We start from the raw sequence: 19,635 nt of genomic DNA, 5'->3' as shown, positions 1-19,635 counted from the left end.
AGTAACAAAACATAAAACAACGTAATATCTTGCACATAGTAATGTTTCAAACAATATTAATTTCATGGAAATGTGATTTTTTTTAAAGTATATATGTTTATATAGTATTTTGAAACAATAATTCCATTTCACTTATGTAAGTTCTGATAGGCACAGTTTTATTTTTTTGAGACAGTGTCTCACTGTGTAGCCATGGCTGGCCTGGAACTTGCTATGTAACCATGTTGGGAGGAGTGCCTAGTGATTATAAAGCGTGGGAGGAGTGCTGGGATTATAGGGAGGAGAGCTGGGATTATAGGGAGGAGTGCTGGGATTATAGGGAGGAGTGCTGGGATTATAGGGAGGAGTGCTGGGATTATAGGAGGAGGCTGGATTAGGGGGAGGCTGGATATAGGGAGGAGTGCTGGGATTATAGGGAGGAGTGCTGGGATTATAGGGAGGAGAGCTGGGATTATAGGCGTGGCCACCATACCTGCCATCATCACAATTTATTTTCTTGAAAAACTTTTTCATACAATATATTCTGATCATGACTCCCCTCCCCCAACTCCTATATCTTTCCCATCTCCACAGTCATGCAGCTCCTTTCTCTGTCTCTTTAAAGGAAAACAAAAACCACACACACACACACACACACACACACACACACACACACACACGACTAAAATCCATAAAAACACAAAATGACCAACCATTATACTCAGACAAAAGATGAGTGAGAAAAAATATTTTGCCCAATCAAAGCAATAAGAGGCAAAAAGTAGTACCATTGAGTTCATTTTGTGTTGGCCATTTAGTGCTGGGCATGGAGCCTATTCTTCAGTGTGGTTTAATTACCCAGTGAGACCCATTGGAGAAAACTAATTTCCCATTGTAAGTGAATTTTTAAAATGTCACTTACTAGGTGACATTTATGTGATGAGTCATGCTTATTCTATAAATATATGGGCTGTAAATTAGTAATACCACTAATTAGAATTAGAGAAGTTAGTGAGTTCTTAGTAGGTTAAGTTCAGATTGCAGATATTAGAAAAAGTACAGTATTTTTATGTGTATGGTAATTCCTATTTGTGACATTGTTGAAATTACTTGAAGACCAGCTTTGATACATAGATAATAATGTAATTTTTTTATTTTTAGGTTTTTTTTTTTATTTTATCCCTTTGTAAAATGTGACTTGTTTATATGGGGATCACTTGTTTAAAATACATTCAAATTTACCATACATAAAGTAAAAAGCATTACTTTTGCCTTTTTGGGGGGATGGTGTTTCTGTATCTGTGTGTGTGTGTGTGTGTGTGTGTGTGTGTGTGTGTGTGTGTGTGTGTGTGTGGTGCATGCACATGGTGTGTGCCTCTCATGCATTTGTGTACAGAGGCGAAGTTCCCTGTTTTGGCTAGGCTGGCTGGCTAGAGAGTTCCTAAACTCTGCCTGTCTGCTCCCAGTTCTGGGGTTACTGGCATGTATGGCTGTCCCCATCTTTTATTTGGGTACCAGAGATTCTAACTTGGGTCCTAATGCTGGCACAGGGACCGTCTTCCCAGGTCCAAAGTAGATTTAATTTATGTCACCAGTAGTTCCTTAACTAACATTATGGAAGAGGACTCAGCACCAAACAAAACAGGCTCGGGTTCCTTCATAGAACTTGAGTGGAGAAAAAAATCATAGCACAAGTACGTACAGAGTAATGAAAAGTGATCTGAAGGTAAAATGTAATGGGAGAGTCTAGACATGGAGTGAGGGAGGTTATTTGAGTAAAGCTCTGAAGGATGGTTGGTTAAGAGTAACTCAAAGTAAGAAATACTCGTTAACTTTTAGAACCTTAAAAACCCCACACAACTAATTGTATAGTAAAGAAAGAATTGAGAGAAGTGTTGCTGGAGAGCCAGGGGTCAGGAACTGTTCAAAATGGTAAATAGTATTTTGCAATTACTTTAAATTGAAACTGAGGGGTTTCTTTTTATCTGTTTTTTGTTTGTAGTTCAAAGCTCCTCTGCCCCATTCACTCTTTTTTCTCCACACCTGATAATGCAAAACAAGTTTGTACTTACTCGTTTTTTATACTTTTTTTTATATTCCAGTAGTGAATTAGTTTAATAGTCAGCATGGTCGGGGCTTTTCCCTCAGTTCTCTAGCCGACTCCCATTCTCAGGATTGCTTTAAATTGTATTTCTTTAAAGAAGACTTTAACGATGACACATTGATGGCCCCAGTCTAATCCAGGTAGCCATTACTACCTGGTTGACGGGTGCACCAGCTGTGTCGTGTCCAGAGGACAGCGATGCCCAGCACTGCTTCCCGTCCTCTGGTGCTTACATTCTTTCTTGTTCCCTGTTCCACAGTGTTCCTGGAGCTTTGCAGGGATGATACAGAGGTCTCATTTTAGGACTGAGCACTCATCAGCCACTTACTCAGTTAGGAATCATTGCCCATTGAAAACAGAAGCTTTTCTGACCAAGAGTGAGAGCAGCACTAATCTATACGTATAAGCATAAATATTTAGTGACTGTATGATGTCATTTCCATATAACAAAACAACAGTAGTAAGTTACCCCCCCCCCCAGCCATGGGCTTTTGACTAGAATTACAATACCAAATATGGTTTCCTCCTGTGGAGCAGGCCTCCAATCCAGGCAGAAAGTGCTGGACTCCTCCCCTAACACTCAGGCCACCATTGCACCAGTGGTCAGAGCTTGTCTGGCAGAGTTCACAGCTGGTTCAAACATCCCTTAGTGCTCTGTACAGCACATTCCAGCATTATAAAAGCTAGCCAGTAAGGAAGGAGGAAGGTTCCAGTTGAACAGGGTTTTTAATCTTTCACTTACCTAGATTTGCGGTATTCTCTGGTTTCAGGAATACAGTAGAGAGCTAAGAATCATGTAAGTGAGTTTCTTAATTGTTAATCACTAATTATCACTGTGAATGTCTAATGTGGGTAGATAGACTAGGAGGCTCTCAGAAGTGCTTCAGTAATTTACTACCTACCTGTGGGTGAGATATCCTCTGCCTGTGTCCTTACCTCCAGAATCTCTTAGCTATGAAGACTGAGTGAAACTGTGTCTGCATCTGCTTTGTATTGAGAAGACATTGTTTCCAATTGGAAAAGTGAAAAGTAGTCGGTGGGAGCCTGGCTGTATTTGCTGACCTCTAACCGGGGCAAATGAAATAGTGGTCAGTTTTAAAAGCAGAGATTAGCAGTAGAAGGCCCACTGATAACAACATCAACCTTGTGTTGTTTGGGTTTGTTGGGGGGTGGCAGGATTTTTTAACATTTATTTCCGAGGGGGCCGGCATAAGATGTGCCAGAGTGCATGTGAAGGTCAGTGGACTATTTGTGAAAGTCAGTTCTTTCTTTCTTTCTTCTTTCTTTCTTTCTTTCTTTCTTTCTTTCCTTCTCTTTCTTTCTTTCTTTCTTTCTTTCTTTCTTCTTCTTTTTTTTCTTTCTTTCTGTCTGTCTTTCCCTCCCTCCCTCCCTCTTTCTTTCTCTCTCTCTCTCTCTCTCTCTCTCTCTCTTTCTTTCTTCTCTGGGTGGTGGGATCAAAGTCCAGGCAGCAGACTTGGTTGGCAAGTACCCTTACTTACTGAGTCCTCTTGCCAGCCCGGGGGTTTGCTTTCCATCGGCTCCTCTGCCAAGCAATAACAGAACAGAAAATACTTTTTGTAGATTATACGGTTGGGACTTACAAATATTACAGGATTTGTCAAGTTTCTTACTTGTAATGAATGTAGTAGATGTAGGGAAAACTTTTATTTCTTCAGCCCTTAAGCTTTCTGTTCTTTGTATTAAATCGTACTAAAAATTTGATAAAATTGATAGTGAGCTCCCTTACATTGTATGCCTCATTCTCCCACATTGCCTCATGGGTTTCTATCAAATAATCATACATAACTGCATTTTTAACTTTAAGGTTTTAAAGCAGTGCCTATGAATTTAGCTGTCATCACCATATATCATTTAGTTCTTTACGGTGTTCGCGGGGAAGGGCCTTGACGTGGCAACACCGCTTCTTAACTAACGCTTCCCCTCTCATACCTACTAATGTCCTGACCTCTTTTTGCTGTTACTTCTTCATTTCCAGTAGTTGCCATTAAGCCTGCCTTCCCCATACCGATGCCACTGCGTCTTCTCTTCCATGTTCATTCATAGTCTTTAATTTTGAGGCCCTGACAACCATCCGAGTTGCGCTAGTTCTTGTGTTTGATGTCATAGTGTCACAGTGGTGGTGTTAAAATACTTAAAACAAAAACCAGTTACCTGCTGGGCGAGGATCGTGTCCAGCATTCCGGCAGATGGATGTAATGACAGTGTTTGGACATTTCAGAAGTCAGAGCCTCTGTGCTACAACTTTACGGGGACCTGTCGTGTTAATTGAGTCTAACGCTTAAGCTGCTTCTGTCATCCACTGTGGGATCCGGAAACAGTGGAAACTATTGCAAGGCTTTGTCAAGGAAAGAAATACTACTTCTAAGTGACTGCACTGAGCCCCTCCTGGTTTGAGCCGGGGGGGGGGGGGGGGAATGAGAATGATGTGCTTTCTGTTTTCCATATAAAATGCAGGCTAGCATTTGAAAGCCTAGGATTATATAGTGGTTCAATTACGGAGTCAGTGTCTTATCTTAAATTCATTTTAGTTATTTCTTTCTATAGTAAACAAAATGAAGGTAAGAACTGATATAACTTAGTGCTTTGATGTCACATAAGAATAAAGCCAGAGTATTTTCACCATGTAACGCAGAATAGTAAAAAAGATAACCTTCAGCGTGTGTGGAGAAAACGCGCCGTTCTTTCTGCCCTGCCTTTGGGTCTCACTGTGCCACTGCTTTATTCTGATGTGCACTCCCGCCAAAGCTGCATCCCTGACCTTTACCTACAGCATCAGCTTTAGAGGACATGGTGAGAGGAGCCGATTGTGGTAGTATGTCCCAATAATCCAAGTACTCCACAAGAGAAGGCAGGAAGACCACAAGTTCAAGGCCGAACTAGGATTCAGAATGAGTGGAGGACAGCTAGCAAGACCCAGTCTCAACCAAATAAACAAATGTGAAGCAAGAACGAAATATCTTTGGGGAAAAAAGTTAATATTTTGGTGTTCAGTCTTTGCTTACCTGGTCACATATTTGAGGCAGAGTAGCCACGAATACGGGAATCTGACAAAGAATGAAACCACAGAAAACTGCTTGTACGGGTTTATAGAGTACTAGCCTTCAACCTCTTGAGCATCCGTTAACTTGAACAGTGACATTCCAGGTTATTCTTGTTTGCAGAGTACATTCAAGCCATTATGATGATGGAGGAGTCTGTTCAGCATGTCGTCATGACAGCCATTCAAGAGGTACGTTGATTAGAGCTCGGCACTCAAGTTGGTGGCCAATTAAAGAAAAGAACAGGAGTTCAGACAGGATGAATAGCCACTTGAAAAAAGATTTCCATTTTTGCTGGGTGGTGGTGGTGCACCGCTTTAATCCCAGCCCTTGGGAGGCAGAGGCAGGTGGATCTCTGTGAGTTCAAGGCCAGCCTGATCTACAGAGTGAGTTCCAGGACAGCCAGGACTGTTGCACAGAGAGACCCTGTCTCGGGGGGAAAAATCTATTTTTATTGTGTGTACCCTATATCTTAATTAAGTTTTTAAGTACATTGTGTCTGTTGTGTACATATTGCTTTTATTCATTTAGCAAACACTTAGTTCGAACCCAGTGTACACTGGAGACTATAGCAACTACTAAGGATACAGTTGTGAAAAGATATTCTCTCTGATAAAGTGTGTGTGTCTTCCTCTCAGAGTCTCAGAGAGAAAATGGTCAAAAAACATTCATATAGTTTTAAAAGTACCATAAAGGGGGTTGGGGTGGGGGTGCAGAACCATCTGAAGGGAACAGCTTTATGGATGGGGACATTAAATAAGACCACTCAGAGGAGTGAGACTGAACTTGGAAGGATGAGGTGAGGTAAGAGAAAAGTAGAGATACGGGAGGAGTAAAATGGTGTAGAGTCCAACAAGCAAATGGAAAGCAAGACCTGCTGGTCGTGGTGGTGAATGTCTGTAATTGTAGCACTCAAGAGCTAGAAATAAAAGGATCAGGAATTCAAGGTCAGCCTAAGTGAGACCCTGCAGAGAGGGAAGGAAGTCCAGGGAGAGAAAAAGACCTGCGTGATGTTTTGTAGCAGCAACAGTGTGCTGCATTTTCTGGAATCCAGCTACGTGATCATAAAGATTAACAGTAGTCAAGAGTGTGCCATGTTGCTAATCTGTTTATGCAGTAGGTTAGGTGTGTTCAGTGCATTTTTAACTTATGAAACTGGGGGTTGAGTGTATGACCCCATTGTGAGTTGAAAGAGTATCAGATATGGAATTCTGGACTAGCTTTCCTGGTAAGTATAAAGTAGTGCTTCATATTTACTGTGTTTGTTTTTTGTTTTGTATTTCCATAGTGACTGGTGCTACTGAGCATCCTTTTATGCCTTTGTTGGCCATTTCTGTTACATCTTTTAGAAATGCATCACTTGAAGTTTAGTGATTTGGGGGACTCGGTGGGATGGTGGCAGATGGTACCAGAGGTCAGACCCATGCCCCCAAGTATGATCTACCAGTAAACTATAGCTCAGCCCCAAGAACATCTATTCAAGGAGTCTTTTTACTAATTAGATGTTAGTAGGAAGAACACACAAGGAAAGGAGATCAAGGTTAATGGTTTTTGTTTTTTTGTTTATGTGTTTTTTATGAGACAGGGTTTCTCCATGTAGCACTGTCTGTCCTGGAACTCACTCTGTAGTCCGGGCTGGCCTTGAACTCAGAGATCCACCTACCTCTCTGCCTCTCAAGTGCTGGTTTTAAAGGTGTGGCCACCAATGCCTGGCTGGGGTTTTTAAAGTAAGCAGGAAGCTGTAATAAATTGAACAGGGTTGGGGAGCTTGTAAGAGGCTGGATGAGGAGCAGGGTAGCGAGAGTGGCTTTGGATGGGAGGGTTTCCTGTGTGTATTAACAGGAAGAGGAAGGGGAAGCGGAGCTGCTGGTTTTGTAGATTGGGCCATAGGAAAGTTCTCACCTGCGAGTGGCATTTTATGGAGTGAGAAAGTTAACCACGATGAGAAATAGAAAAGAATTGAAAGGAGGCTGGAGAGCTTATTGGTTAAGAGCACTGACTACTCTTCCACAGGACCTGGGTTTGATTCCCAGGTCTCCTATGTTGGCTCAAAACTGTCAGTAACTCTAGTCCCATGGGGATCTAACAGCTTTCTTCTGGCCTCCATCAGTACCAGGAATGCATGTGATGTACAGTCCTATGTGCAGACACTCATATACATCAAGTAATAAGTAGTAGGGAAAAAAGTTAAAAGAGCCTAAAAAGGATAAACAGCTTCCTGGCTGGGAAGCATTTATTTACTTTCAAGCAAATTTGAAGTTTGGTGGAGATTAGGAACATTTACAGTAATGAATACCACTTTTGTTGGTTTTGGTTTAGATTGTTTTCTGTTGGTTTTGGATTTTTTTAATTTTGTTTTGTTTTCCCTCTCTCAGCACTTTAACTAGTCAGGATATATGGGCAGAGATAGGTAGTTGGATTGATCTTTGGTTGGACTGATCTTGAATTGGTATTTTTGCTAGTTAAAAATGATGAGGTCAGAAGAACATTGATGAAAGTCACTGAGAAGGAATAAGTTATGAGATCTAGGTTAACTACAGAAGGTAATTGGTTAAACGAATGGTAGGACTGGGGATCACTCAGTTGGTGGATTGCTTGTCTTCCATGCACAAAACCCTGGATTCTGCCCCTAGCACATAAACCAGGCTGGGTAGCATAGGCATGTCTGAAGTCAGGAAGTGGAGACAGAAGGAGTAGAACTTGAGGACATCATGTTAAGGAAAATAAACTAAAGACAAATATCACACATTCTCTCTCCTATGTGGAAACTAAAAAGAAGCCAGGCATAAAATGGCACATACCTGTAATTCCTGCACTTAGGAGACAGGGCAGGAGTCTAAGGTCCCCCTTGGCTGCATAGTGAATTTAAAGCCAGCTTGTGCTGCGAAACCCTCTCTTAACCAAAACCAAACCACTTGAGAGTAGAAGAGTTGGAGCAGTGAGCAGGGTGTCAGGGAAGGCAGGGAGGAGAGCAGGAGAGAAGGAAGATAGAAACTGTCAGTGCACAGTTTATTTATGCATGTATGGAAATAGAACTGTGAAGCCCATCGGTACAACTAATGTGTCAATAATTTTAATGTGTTCTCTCAAAAACAAGTATTTAAGGAAATGGGTATGTTAATCAGCTTGATTTAACCATTCCTCAGTGTGTATACCAAAACATGCTATACACTATAAATAATAGTCTTTTATTTTTTTTTGAATAAAATAATTCTTTTAAAAAGAAGCTAAAGTCATCCTCTGTTATATAGGGAATTCAAGGCCAGTCTGGTTCATAAGAAACCATGTCTTAACGAAAAGAGGGGAAAACAAACATGTACTCAGGAACAAGAGCTCTGGAGCCCTGATGTAAGGAGGGAAAAATCCCCACAGATGTTAGCAGAGGAAAGAATTCATCCGTAAACTGTAAAGTCTAAGAATGTAAGGGAGGAGGCTGGCAGTAGTAAAGCAGGATGGCACTGGGAGCTCAGGGAAGCCAAGGAGCAGGTCTGCATAAGATCAGATGGAATCCCGCAGGGAGAGAAGGGCGCTTGTAGAATGGATGTGTCAGCTTTTCATAGAGCAGCAGCTTCTGGGTTGCGATGAGGATGCAGATAGGAGAAGAAGAAGAAGAAAACCAGACGGTCCCTTCTCCCCACCCTTGAATTAGACAGATGCTCTCTGAATACTCTGCTACAGATTTGTTCATATATTACCGTATTTGCCTTTTTTCACTTGAACTCTGCTTGGGCCGCGGCTAGTATAGACAGCCAATTCCCACATACCTCAAATTTTTCAAAGTGATTATTTCTTGGTGATAGGATAACATTTATTATTTTATTTGGAATTTTTCTTCTACATGGGTGCTAGTTGTTTTTTTTTTTTTTCAATTCAAAAAAATCTTTTGTAAATTTTAGTATTTTCAAAAGAGTGGAGTAAAAGCTGAAATCAAAAGGTAACACCTGCATATTTCTAATTGTTGTCATCTCCCTCCCCCTCCTCCTCCCGGACCTAGAGCATTTGAGGTTGCTCCTGGCAGTGTTCATGATGAGAATTCTGCTCTTGCCTCTCAGCCTCTCTAGTGTTCTTTGAGTCAAAGATACAGGGGGAGGGACACATATACTGTCATTAATTTGGGGAAACACTGGTGCTCATATTTATTCCCTTTTAACACACAAAGCAATGAGTTTCATTATGGCATTTTCATAAAAGGAAATTTCCGGTTTTGTTGTGCTGCTGTTGATAGAATTCTGTGCCTGTGGCCCCAGGCCTCGCATAGGCTCAGCAAGCACTGTGCCGCTAAGAGACCTGTCGAGCCTCACAGTGTCTCTCTTAGTCTTATCCTTTGGCGACTCTATACATGAGTACATTTTGGTCCTTTTGATTACCCCCTCCCACTACACTCTCTCATTCTCCTCCCACTGAACTCCTTCCCAACAAATCCCTTTCCTGTTTTCATGATGTTGGGGGTTTTGTTGCCGCCTGTTTTGCGATTATCCACTGGGATAATTAGCATTGTTTGCAGGAGTGTGGGGGCACGGCCAGCTGCAGTGGGCACAGCACTGAAGAGCACGACTCCCCTCCCCGTGTGTTACTTAGAGTGAAAGAAGTACTTGCTGGTGCTCTTACTACTGAAAAGTCACTGTTTTTAAATGTCTAGCCATGCTCCTAACATAGTGATGAGAATAAGTTAGGCTTGGTTCTTACAGCTGGGGCTCTCAGAGAAAATGAGCACCAGCTTTCACATGTTCAATTTTAAGTGTGGACATTACTTGGAGTGGAAAACAGTCAGAAGAATTAATTACAGAAAACAGTTGCTTGCTTTTGTGTTTTAATTTGTTGTTATTTTAGTAGTTTCTGGGTGCTCATTTTGTTGTATTACCTAGAATGTCTTTTTGCCTCATAATCATTTAAATCTCATTTCAGCTAATGAGTAAAGAGTCCCCTGTCTCTGCTGGGAATGATGCCTATGTTGATCTGGATCGCCAGGTATAGAATTGTCTTTATTCATGAAACAGTTATTATATTTATTATAATTACACATTGTAATTAAGCTTAGACTTTGTAGTAAAAGTAGTGCTGTGTGGGCCAGTGAGGTGGCTCAGCAGTTAAGGGCACTTGCTGGCAAGTATGATGAACAAAGTTCAATCCCCAGGACCTACTTGGTAAAAAGGAGAGGACACAATACGTCAGATTGTCTTGACTTCAGTATGCACACCCTGGTGAGCCTGTGTGTGCAGACATGCACACACAGAGAGATGCATTAATGTAGCCAGAAAAAATATGGTAGTATCGCATAGCCCACTTTAAAACAAATTCCTTTAATTTGCAATAATCCCTGTTTTCTAGTCATTCTTTTCTTTTTATTCCATAACTTGCTGTATAGAACAGGCTGGCCTCAAACTCAAAGGGATCAACCTGTCTCTGACTCCTAAGTGTTGGGATTAAAGGAGTGTGCTTCCACACTTGGCTGGGAGCAGCTATATTTGAAAAAGAACTTTGCAATGTATTTTTAAGCATGAAATGCTGTTATAGTCAGTTTTTGGTTTACAGTATTCTGCATGAGCAGAACTTTGTATCTTTTGCTTTCTCTTATTTTTGGCTCAGGGTTTCTAAATGTTATATTTGGATATGGTATAATTTTAATCCAAGTTATAATTTGCCTTTCTCTTTGTGGTATTGTTTCTTGGCTGTTGTGGGTACATTTTTGGTTTTGTAGCTTTATTAGACAGAGGTTTATATATATGAAATAAAGAGACAAAAATTTTAATCTGTTTTCATAATTTGCTAACTTCAAGTTTATTATAATAAAGGACTAGACATGGAAATGTTTGATGTTAAGAATCAGAATAATCCAGATGTGGTGGCACACGTTCAATCTCTGCACTCATGGGGCAGGCCAGGCATAGCTCTCTGAGTTTGAGGCCATTCTTTCTGGCATGTAGGGAATTTCAGGCCAGCCAGAGCTACACAGTGAGACCCTCAGCAAAAAGCCCAAAAATAAAAGAAAAATAAAAGTGCCTTATTTTCAGTCTTTACCAAAGAAGATCTTGATTTCCCCTACACTACCTTCCAAGAAATAAAGATGTTTTGGTTTTGTGTTACACCTATGTCTTCATTTTATATTGAAACTTTCTCATGCTTTTTTTGCTTGTTTGTTTTGTTGTTGTTTCTAACTAGTTGAAGAAAACTACAGAGGAACTAAACGAAGCTTTGTCAGCAAAGGAAGAAATTGCTCAAAGATGCCATGAATTGGATATGCAGGTAAGAGGTTCTGTGTGTCTGCTACCACAAACACCATCAGATGTACTGGGGACTGTCACATGGTACAGTTCCACTGTAATAGAACCTAATGAGACAAAATAGAACAACAGGCAAATAGGGTTCTGATTTAGAAGAGTATGCTGTATAAAAGTGTTACCTGTCTTTTTTGTAATTTAATTAAACTCATTATAAACGAATATTAAAATTCCAGAAGAAAAAAGAGAAGTGATGTCAGTGCTTTTGGACTTTCAGTGGGGGTGGGAGTCTTTTCCTTTCTGTGTGTTGCCAGGCACTGGGTACTTTACCTGTGCCTTCAGAAGCTAGGGACAATTCTGAGTGCCCTGCTGCTCCGCTCTCTCACTGCCCACCATATTCCCTTGAGACAGGGCCTCTCAACAAACTTGAAGCCCATGGTTTTAGCTAGGCTGGCTGGCCAGCAAGCTCCAGGACCTGCCTGTCATAGCCCCTCAACATTGGAGCTTTAAGCACGTATGGCAACATCTGACCTTTCCTGTGGGTTCTGGAGACCGATGTCTTCCAAGTGTTGGAAGTATTTTGTGCTCTCTGTGTAACAGCCCGGCTGCCCTAGAACTCACTCTGTAGACCAGACTGGCTCGTAGTTTGTATTCTTAGCACAAGTACCTGAGACTTCGTTTTCATCATTGCCAACAGGTAGTTCAGTCTTTTTAAATTCTACCCATTGTCCTGAGAGTTGAATTGATAATTTTGTGCCTTCGATTTGTTTTTACCTGGTGACTGTTGATTATTATCTTTCTGTGTGCTTATTTACCATCTGTACATCACTGGTGAAGTCTTTGTCCAAATACAAAGTAAAGCCAGGTATGGTGGCCTAGACCTGTAATCCTGGCTACTTTGGAGGCTGATGCAGAAGGATCACTTGAGCCCAAGAATTTGAAGTACCTGAACAATGTAGCAAGATCCTATCTCAAAATAAATAGAAATCAATTTTTAAAATTCTTACTCATACATATTGCTTTGTATAACATTCAAAATAATGTTGATGTTTTCAATAGAGATTGATTGTCCAAGTGAGGTAGCACTCAGCAGACAGATCCACAGTAGACAGAGGCCAGCCTGGTCTACATAGTGAGTTCTAGGTCAGCCAGGGCTACATAGTAAGAACCTATCTCAAAAATTATTGGAGGATTTATTAAGACAACTCCACATAGTTAAAAGGGAGGTTTATTTTGGGATAACTTACAGCAAGTAAAGGGATTGGTTACAGGGTCTGGGAGAGGTGAAGCGCAGTCCAGCAGTGGTCTCTGGAGAACTCTGCTCGGTCTACCTCCAGCATCCAGGATCACCAGGATCCAAGGGAGCTGACACATCCAGGTCTCGGGTCTTAAGGGCTCCCTTCTTGGCCCTGCCTCAGGGGTAGGCCATAGGTAGGCTGACAGTTACCTGAAGCCTCACTGGGGGAAGTACTTCCAGGTTAAAGCTGGAACAGCTACCCTCTACAAAAAATAAAATATCAGACAGGGCTTTAATTCATAATGCTGATTCACAAGAGTTTGAGTTGAATCACCATTGTCCTCCTGATCCCCACAGGTTGCAGCACTGCAAGAGGAGAAGAGTAGTTTACTGGCGGAAAATCAGATCCTGATGGAGCGACTCAATCAGTCTGATTCTATAGAAGATCCCAACAGTCCAGCAGGAAGAAGACACCTGCAACTTCAGACTCAGTTAGAGCAGCTGCAAGAGGAGACGTTCAGGTCAGAGACCACGCGTTACAGCCTCTGCTTAAATTTTAACCAGACTTTCAAAGCTAATGGAGCCAGGATGGCTCAGCCAGTAAAGGTGCTTGCTTCCAAGCCTTGCTGCCTGAGTTCACACCACAGAACCCACATGGTGAGGAAGGGAGCCAGCCCCAACAAAAGCTTATCTTCTCTGTGTGTGTGTGTGTGTGTCTCTCTCTCTCTCACACACACACAGACAGACACACACACAGGTACACACACACAGTGCAGTTAAGAATAGAGTTTGTGGGTGACTGCAGACCCAGGTGACTGTCTAATGAAACAGCTTCCCAGAGTCTTGGCACACATCATGAAATGCCTTCACGTCTAGGAAACTTGCGTCACAGCTGTGTACTCTGCAGGCACAGATGCTCCAGCTGCCCTGCGCTGCCTGCCCAGGAGCTCTGTGGGAGGCAGAGGAGGGCAGAGCCCTGAGAGAAGGGCAGGAAGAATGCTAGTCGAGTCCTGGAGGTGAGTTGAAATGAGGAGAAAATGTGAAATGCAGGGCTGGAGAGACGCTGCGCACTCCAGAGCGCTTTCGGGTGTTACAGAGGACCTGTGTTTGATTTCCACACCTACTCATCACTTCACAACCATCTGACTTCAGACCTGGGGATCCGATGCCCTCTTCTGGCCTCCGCAGGCACCAGCCACACAAGCGGTACTCAGACATACATGCAGGCAAAGCATCCATACACATAAGATTATTTTCTTAATTTTAAATTTAAAAAAAAAAAGAAAATATGAAATTGACCCCCAAATCTAAAGTCATTTTTAGTACCAACAAATTACTGTAGTGGATAAAGTTGGACTTAAGTTTCAACATTTTGTCACATATCAACAAGGGATCCAGGGAAGTAAGAAACTTAAATGTTAAATTTGAAACCATTAATAATATTGTCAGAAAGTGTAGGATTAAAAGAAAGAAATGTTAAAGTGTTCACTAGAAGCGGAAAACTATGACATACAGGATTTAGTTGAACTATATAAAATTTACAAATTAAAAGTAAGTAGTCAGCTGGGCGGCAGTGACACACGCCTTTAATCCCAGCACTTGGGAGGCAGAGGCAGGTGGATCTCTGTGAGTTCGAGGCCAGCCTGGGCTACAGAGTGAGTCCAGGAAAGGTGCCAAGCTATACAGAGAAATCCTGTCTTGAAAAACAAAAACAAACAAACAAACAAAAAAAAAACTGGTCAGCTTCATGAAATACTTTGGACAGGAGACAGGAAGGACCTTGTAAATCAAAAGAAGGTTGTATACCATCTAAACAAACCTGTTTAATTAGATGGGGAAATAATATTAACCCATATTTGGGGAAAATAGTGTGAACAGAAATAAGACTGGATGATAGGCACCAAAAATGTGACATTAGTTTATATGGACTTAAGTATGGCCTTTCTGTTCTTGATGTATATTCTCAGTTAAAAATGTGGGAAACTTTACTCCTGTCTCCTGCTGTGAGCACGTCATGCAGTCGATTAAACCTGTCTGTGTCGGATGTGACGTGGGTGGTTTGTGGCTACAGAGCTGGGAGGCGTGTCAAGAGAGCGTATTCACATGCCTTGTCCTTAGTTTTCTTTATTCTTCTAAGGAGAGTTATGAGACACTGAATAGTGAGTTCTTTTTATCTGTTTGCTTTTGGTTACAGACTAGAAGCAGCGAAAGATGATTATCGAATACGCTGTGAGGAGTTAGAAAAGGAAATCTCGGAGCTTCGGCAGCAGAACGATGAACTAACCACCTTGGCAGATGAAGCTCAGTCTCTAAAGGATGAAATAGACGTTCTCAGGTAAACGGTTTCCCTCACTGGACTGTCAGACTCACTGCCACCCAGAACAGCTCCATCACAGATGGTACAAACCCCGGCATCTCTGATGTTTAAAGTTTCAGTGAATAACGAAGTGGCTTTGTGAGAACTTAAATTGATATGGCAAGTAAGTGTGAGATAAATGTTAGATTCCCGTGGCCGTCACTTCACACTCATCCAGCACTGGCTTTTCCTTCTTGCTGCTCGTCTTTAATTCTGAGCCCTCCAGGCCTTCGTCTTTGTCTTAAATACTGGCTTCATTTCCTTCCTGTCACATATTCTCTGTGTAAGTACCTCACTGTTCACTATTCTATTTCTTTCACAGTCTCATCCTCTTTGGGATCCCTGCTTTATTTTTAGAATACTAAAGTGTACAGAGAAAATGGCATAGTTCTGTAATTCAGTCCTATTACATATGAGGGGTCTTGCTCTCTTTCCCCTGGCCTACGACTCACTAGTACATAGCCCTGTTTCCCATTTCTCTCATAGCTGTTAAGTGTTTTTATAACTCTTCTCATCGGTCTGCTACCCACCACACCCCATCACTAGCCGACTGTCTGTCCTACTGCCAAGAAGGAAGCCACTGTGCACTGCTGACTCTCCATGCCTCCTTGCATTCACACCCATCTTTCTTCTGTCCGTCCTGTCCTAAGGCCTTCACTGCTGACATTCTCAAGCATTCTTGCCCACAGAGGGATTGTGTTGTATCAAGTATTCATTTCCCTCTCTCTCTCTCTTTCTCTCTCTCTCTCTCTCTCTCTCTCTCTCTCTCTCTCTCTCACACACACACACACACACACACACACACACACACGTATCTTTAATATTTTTTTGAAGACTGCATATGTTAAATTTATACTCTCCTCAACCCCCTAAATTTTGCCACTCTCTTATCCATTTCTCTACTGAAATCTTAACTGGGGTTCACAAATAACATAGTAGTTGTCAAATCATTTGAAGATTCCACAATTTATTTTACTTTTCAGCTAAGTGTGATTTTGCTGGTTACCCTCCTGTGACTTTCCTTATGTTTTAGACATTCTTTTTTTTTTTTTTTTTTTTGTTTTTCGAGACAGGGTTTCTCTGTGTAGCTTTGTGCTTTTCCTGGAACTCACTTGGTAGCCCAGGCTGGCCTCGAACTCACAGAGATGCGCCTGGCTCTGCCTCCCGAGTGCTGGGATTAAAGGCGTGCGCCACCACTGCCCGGCTCTCTTTTTTTTTGGTTGTTTTAGACAGTCTTAATGACATATTTTTCTGTAATTTAGGTTATGATTTTTTTCTAAATCTAACAAAACCTAGATTCACTTTTAAGTTTTATGATTTAATACATATTAAGTCCTGATATTGTCTCCTATATCAGGATTATTATTATTTACAGCTGTGGATTGTTTTTGACTAATTTCCCATCTCATTTTAGACACTCTTCTGATAAAGTCTCTAAACTAGAAGGTCAAGTTGAATCTTATAAAAAGAAGCTGGAAGACCTTGGGGATTTGAGGCGGCAAGTTAAACTCTTAGAAGAAAAGAATACTATGTACATGCAGAACACTGTCAGTCTGGAGGAAGAATTAAGAAAGGCTAATGCAGCCCGAGGTCAGCTTGAGACATACAAGAGACAGGTAAGCAGACTACTTCTTGGTGCTGCCTTGCAAGGGCCGGACCACAACACATAGCTTTTTAAAACTGCCAATCACTTCTAGGCTTTTTGGCCAAAATCAAGTGAATATTCTGCCAAGTTTTGTTTCTGTGATTTAGTCACTGTGAAGAGACACCATTACCAAGGCAATTCTTATAAAAGAAAGCATTTAATTGGGTGCTTGCTTGCAGTTTCAGAGGGTTAGTCCATTATCATCGTGGCGGGGAGCATGTTCGCATACAAGTAGACATGGTGTTGGAGAAGTAGCTGAGAGTTCCACATCCTAATCTGCAGGCAGCAGGAAGAGATAGTGAGCCACCGGGCTTTGCTTGAGCTTCTGAAACCCCGAAGGCCACCCCCCAGTGACACACTTTCTCCTACAAGTCCACACCTACTCCAAGGCCGCCTCTTAATCCTTCTAGTACTTTGAAAAGTTCACTCCTTGGTGACTAAGCATTCAAATATATGAGCCTGTTGAGGCCGTTCTTATTTAACCACCACATGATTCGTAACTGGTTTTATATTTATTTTCTTTTTATTACATTTATTTATTTGGTTGCAGGGAGCATAAGTGTGTCTCAACATGCATATGGAAGTCTTAAGGCCACCTGCAGGAATCTGTTCTCTCCTTTCACCATGTGTGTTCTGGGGTGAGCTCAGCTCCTCAGGCTCATCAGCAAATGCCTTAATCCCACACATCATGGGTGCCTTCCCCCATGGGTGGATATATTCTCTTCTCAGTACTCTATAAGTTTCAATTATATGGCAGACTTAAGGAACTTCCTGAAATACTGAACTTGAATGTGGATTAAATGTACTCAAAATAAGTATAGCCAAAAAATTATACTTGTTCTTAAAATATAAGCAATATGAAATGAGCAGTAATATATTTAGAGGAGAAAGTAGAAAGAAATGGAGAATGTTATTAAAAGGAAAAGTTACTGAACATTTTTAGAACTAATAAAGCATATCTAATTTAGAATTAAGAGAAAATTTATATCCAGAAATATTATAGTAAGCTGCATAGAACACCAATTCTCTGTGCCTATTCATGATCAAATTCTTAATACTCTTTTTTATGGACATTTTTCTTTCTGCAAGTTCTCTGTGTGTGCTCTGGTCATGGTCTCACATTCATAAAATGTGTTCTTCCCCTGACCTTGTGTGTGCTGGGTAAACATTCTCCTACTGAACTATATCCCTCACCTTCAGTATTTTTGAGAGAGAGTCTTACTGTGTACCTTAGACTTGCCATGTACCACAGCCTGTACTTGAACTTGAGTCCTCCTGCCACTGCCTAATGTTGTTGAGATCACAGGCATGCATATTTTTTTAAAGAAGTAAATCTAATGTATGTGTTATATTTGACAATTTCAACCTAAAATCCTTGGTGAATTTATAAAACTATTATATTATTATTATTATTATTATTATTATTGCTAGTAATAGTGCCTGATTAATTGCAGCTTTTTCTCGTTGTCTGTGTAATTTCAGTCTTGCTCATTCATTAGTTCATTTGGGAATGGTGCTGAATTGCAGGGGTTTTCTCCAGTCAATATGTTTGTTTCCTCAAGCCACAGTTTTCAACATTAGCCAGCAGAACCACTTCTGTTGCCTGAGTTTGCATTCCCCAGACAAAACAAGTAGTAAAATTAAAACCCACATCTACACAGCAACTGGCCAGGGTTACACATTTCCAAGGTATTTCCTTTTAAACCCAGAGCACTCATTTGTCTTGCCTGCTGATGGATCTTCCTGTCTTCTTCCCTCCCTTTCTCCCTCCTTTCCTCCTGAGACAGAGTTCACTATGTAACTCTGGTGTGTCTGGAACTTACAGAGACCTGTCTAACACTGCCTCTTGAGTGCTGAGATTAAAAGTGTGCGCCTCCATACCCAGAGTGGTTATTTTTTCTCCTTACTCTTTACAGCCAGGACTATTTACTAACCACTTGATTCCTGTTAAACTCAAAGCTCTAGGCTCCTGTTATTGGCAATTGCCACCTCTCAATCGCCACAGCTTCTGCATGAACTTCCCACTGGGGGTTTAGCCTCTTATAAGATTAGCTAGGTAACTGAGTTTTGCCCTCACTGTCATTTCTTCTATCTATCTTCTATCTTTATCTATCTTCTAGATAACGTCTGGACTACTGCTTAGGAAATCTGTAGCTTTCCTTTCTGCTTCTCTCCTCCTCAATATTTTTGCTAGAAATAGAAGCCTCTATAGATTCTCCGACAATTGATATCATTGTTCTAGATGACTCCAGTTTAGGAAGCCTATCTTACCTATACAGATTTAAATTTCTAGTTCTTTCCCTTCTATTAGACTGATGGATTGTATAAGTTTAGTTAAGTATGGTCGGGATAGAGTTTTCATAAACCTGTAAAAGAAGATGATGTTTTGTTTTCTTTTTTTAATTTTGTTTGATTGGGAGGGACACACTGGGGATTGAATAATAAGCATGACTCTAACATTGAACTATATTCCACCACCTTGTTGATCATTTCTAATGTTTCAAATTATAAAATTAAGATTTTTATATAATTTATATATTTTTATCAGGTTGTAGAGCTGCAAAATAGATTATCTGATGAATCAAAGAAAGCAGATAAATTAGATTTTGAATATAAGCGACTAAAAGAAAAAGTTGATGGTCTTCAGAAAGAGAAAGATGTGAGTATGTAATGAGCATTTTATATTTCAGAAGTGCTAATAACATATGTCTTTGCATTAACTCCTTTTTTTAAATTGTTCTACTTTTAAGTCAAAATTTTTCCTCTTTTTCTCAGAAATAAGTAAAAGATAGGAGGACTAGTTCTACTTCAGTTCTCATTTCTGTAATCTGCATGTATTTGTTATCATTAGTCTCTCTTCATTTCCTACCTATGTAGCCCTCCTATTTTCTGGGACTAGTATGGAAAACACTGGTGCATTGTTGTTTAGCATATTTTTGCTTTTCACAGTTTATGAGTATTTTAGTCTTCATCCTGATCTTTGTTTAATGAAAGGAATGTTAAGAAAATAGTTAAGAAAGGACTAAATAGCTTCATG

General features: G+C 40.8%; 1 protein-coding gene across 4 annotated transcripts in view; it reads left to right on the top strand.

The window, feature by feature from the left end:
- Positions 1 to 19,635, top strand: part of Hook3 (hook microtubule tethering protein 3) — a 93,675-nt gene that overhangs the window by 36,926 nt on the left and 37,114 nt on the right. For all 4 annotated transcript variants that reach the window (XM_028854847.2, XM_028854845.2, XM_028854844.2 and 1 more), the window contains exons 6-12: positions 5,266 to 5,333; positions 10,048 to 10,110; positions 11,302 to 11,385; positions 12,955 to 13,118; positions 14,792 to 14,932; positions 16,368 to 16,569; positions 19,147 to 19,257. In XM_028854847.2, the coding sequence (XP_028710680.1) occupies positions 5,266 to 5,333; positions 10,048 to 10,110; positions 11,302 to 11,385; positions 12,955 to 13,118; positions 14,792 to 14,932; positions 16,368 to 16,569; positions 19,147 to 19,257 (833 nt within the window). The remainder of the gene's footprint in view (positions 1 to 5,265; positions 5,334 to 10,047; positions 10,111 to 11,301; positions 11,386 to 12,954; positions 13,119 to 14,791; positions 14,933 to 16,367; positions 16,570 to 19,146; positions 19,258 to 19,635) is intronic.

The sequence above is a fragment of the Peromyscus leucopus genome, chromosome 17 (assembly GCF_004664715.2).
Source record: "Peromyscus leucopus breed LL Stock chromosome 17, UCI_PerLeu_2.1, whole genome shotgun sequence".
NCBI lineage: Eukaryota > Metazoa > Chordata > Mammalia > Rodentia > Cricetidae > Peromyscus > Peromyscus leucopus.
Note: the sequence above shows the minus strand (reverse complement) of the source record. Positions and strands in the feature narration are given on the sequence as shown.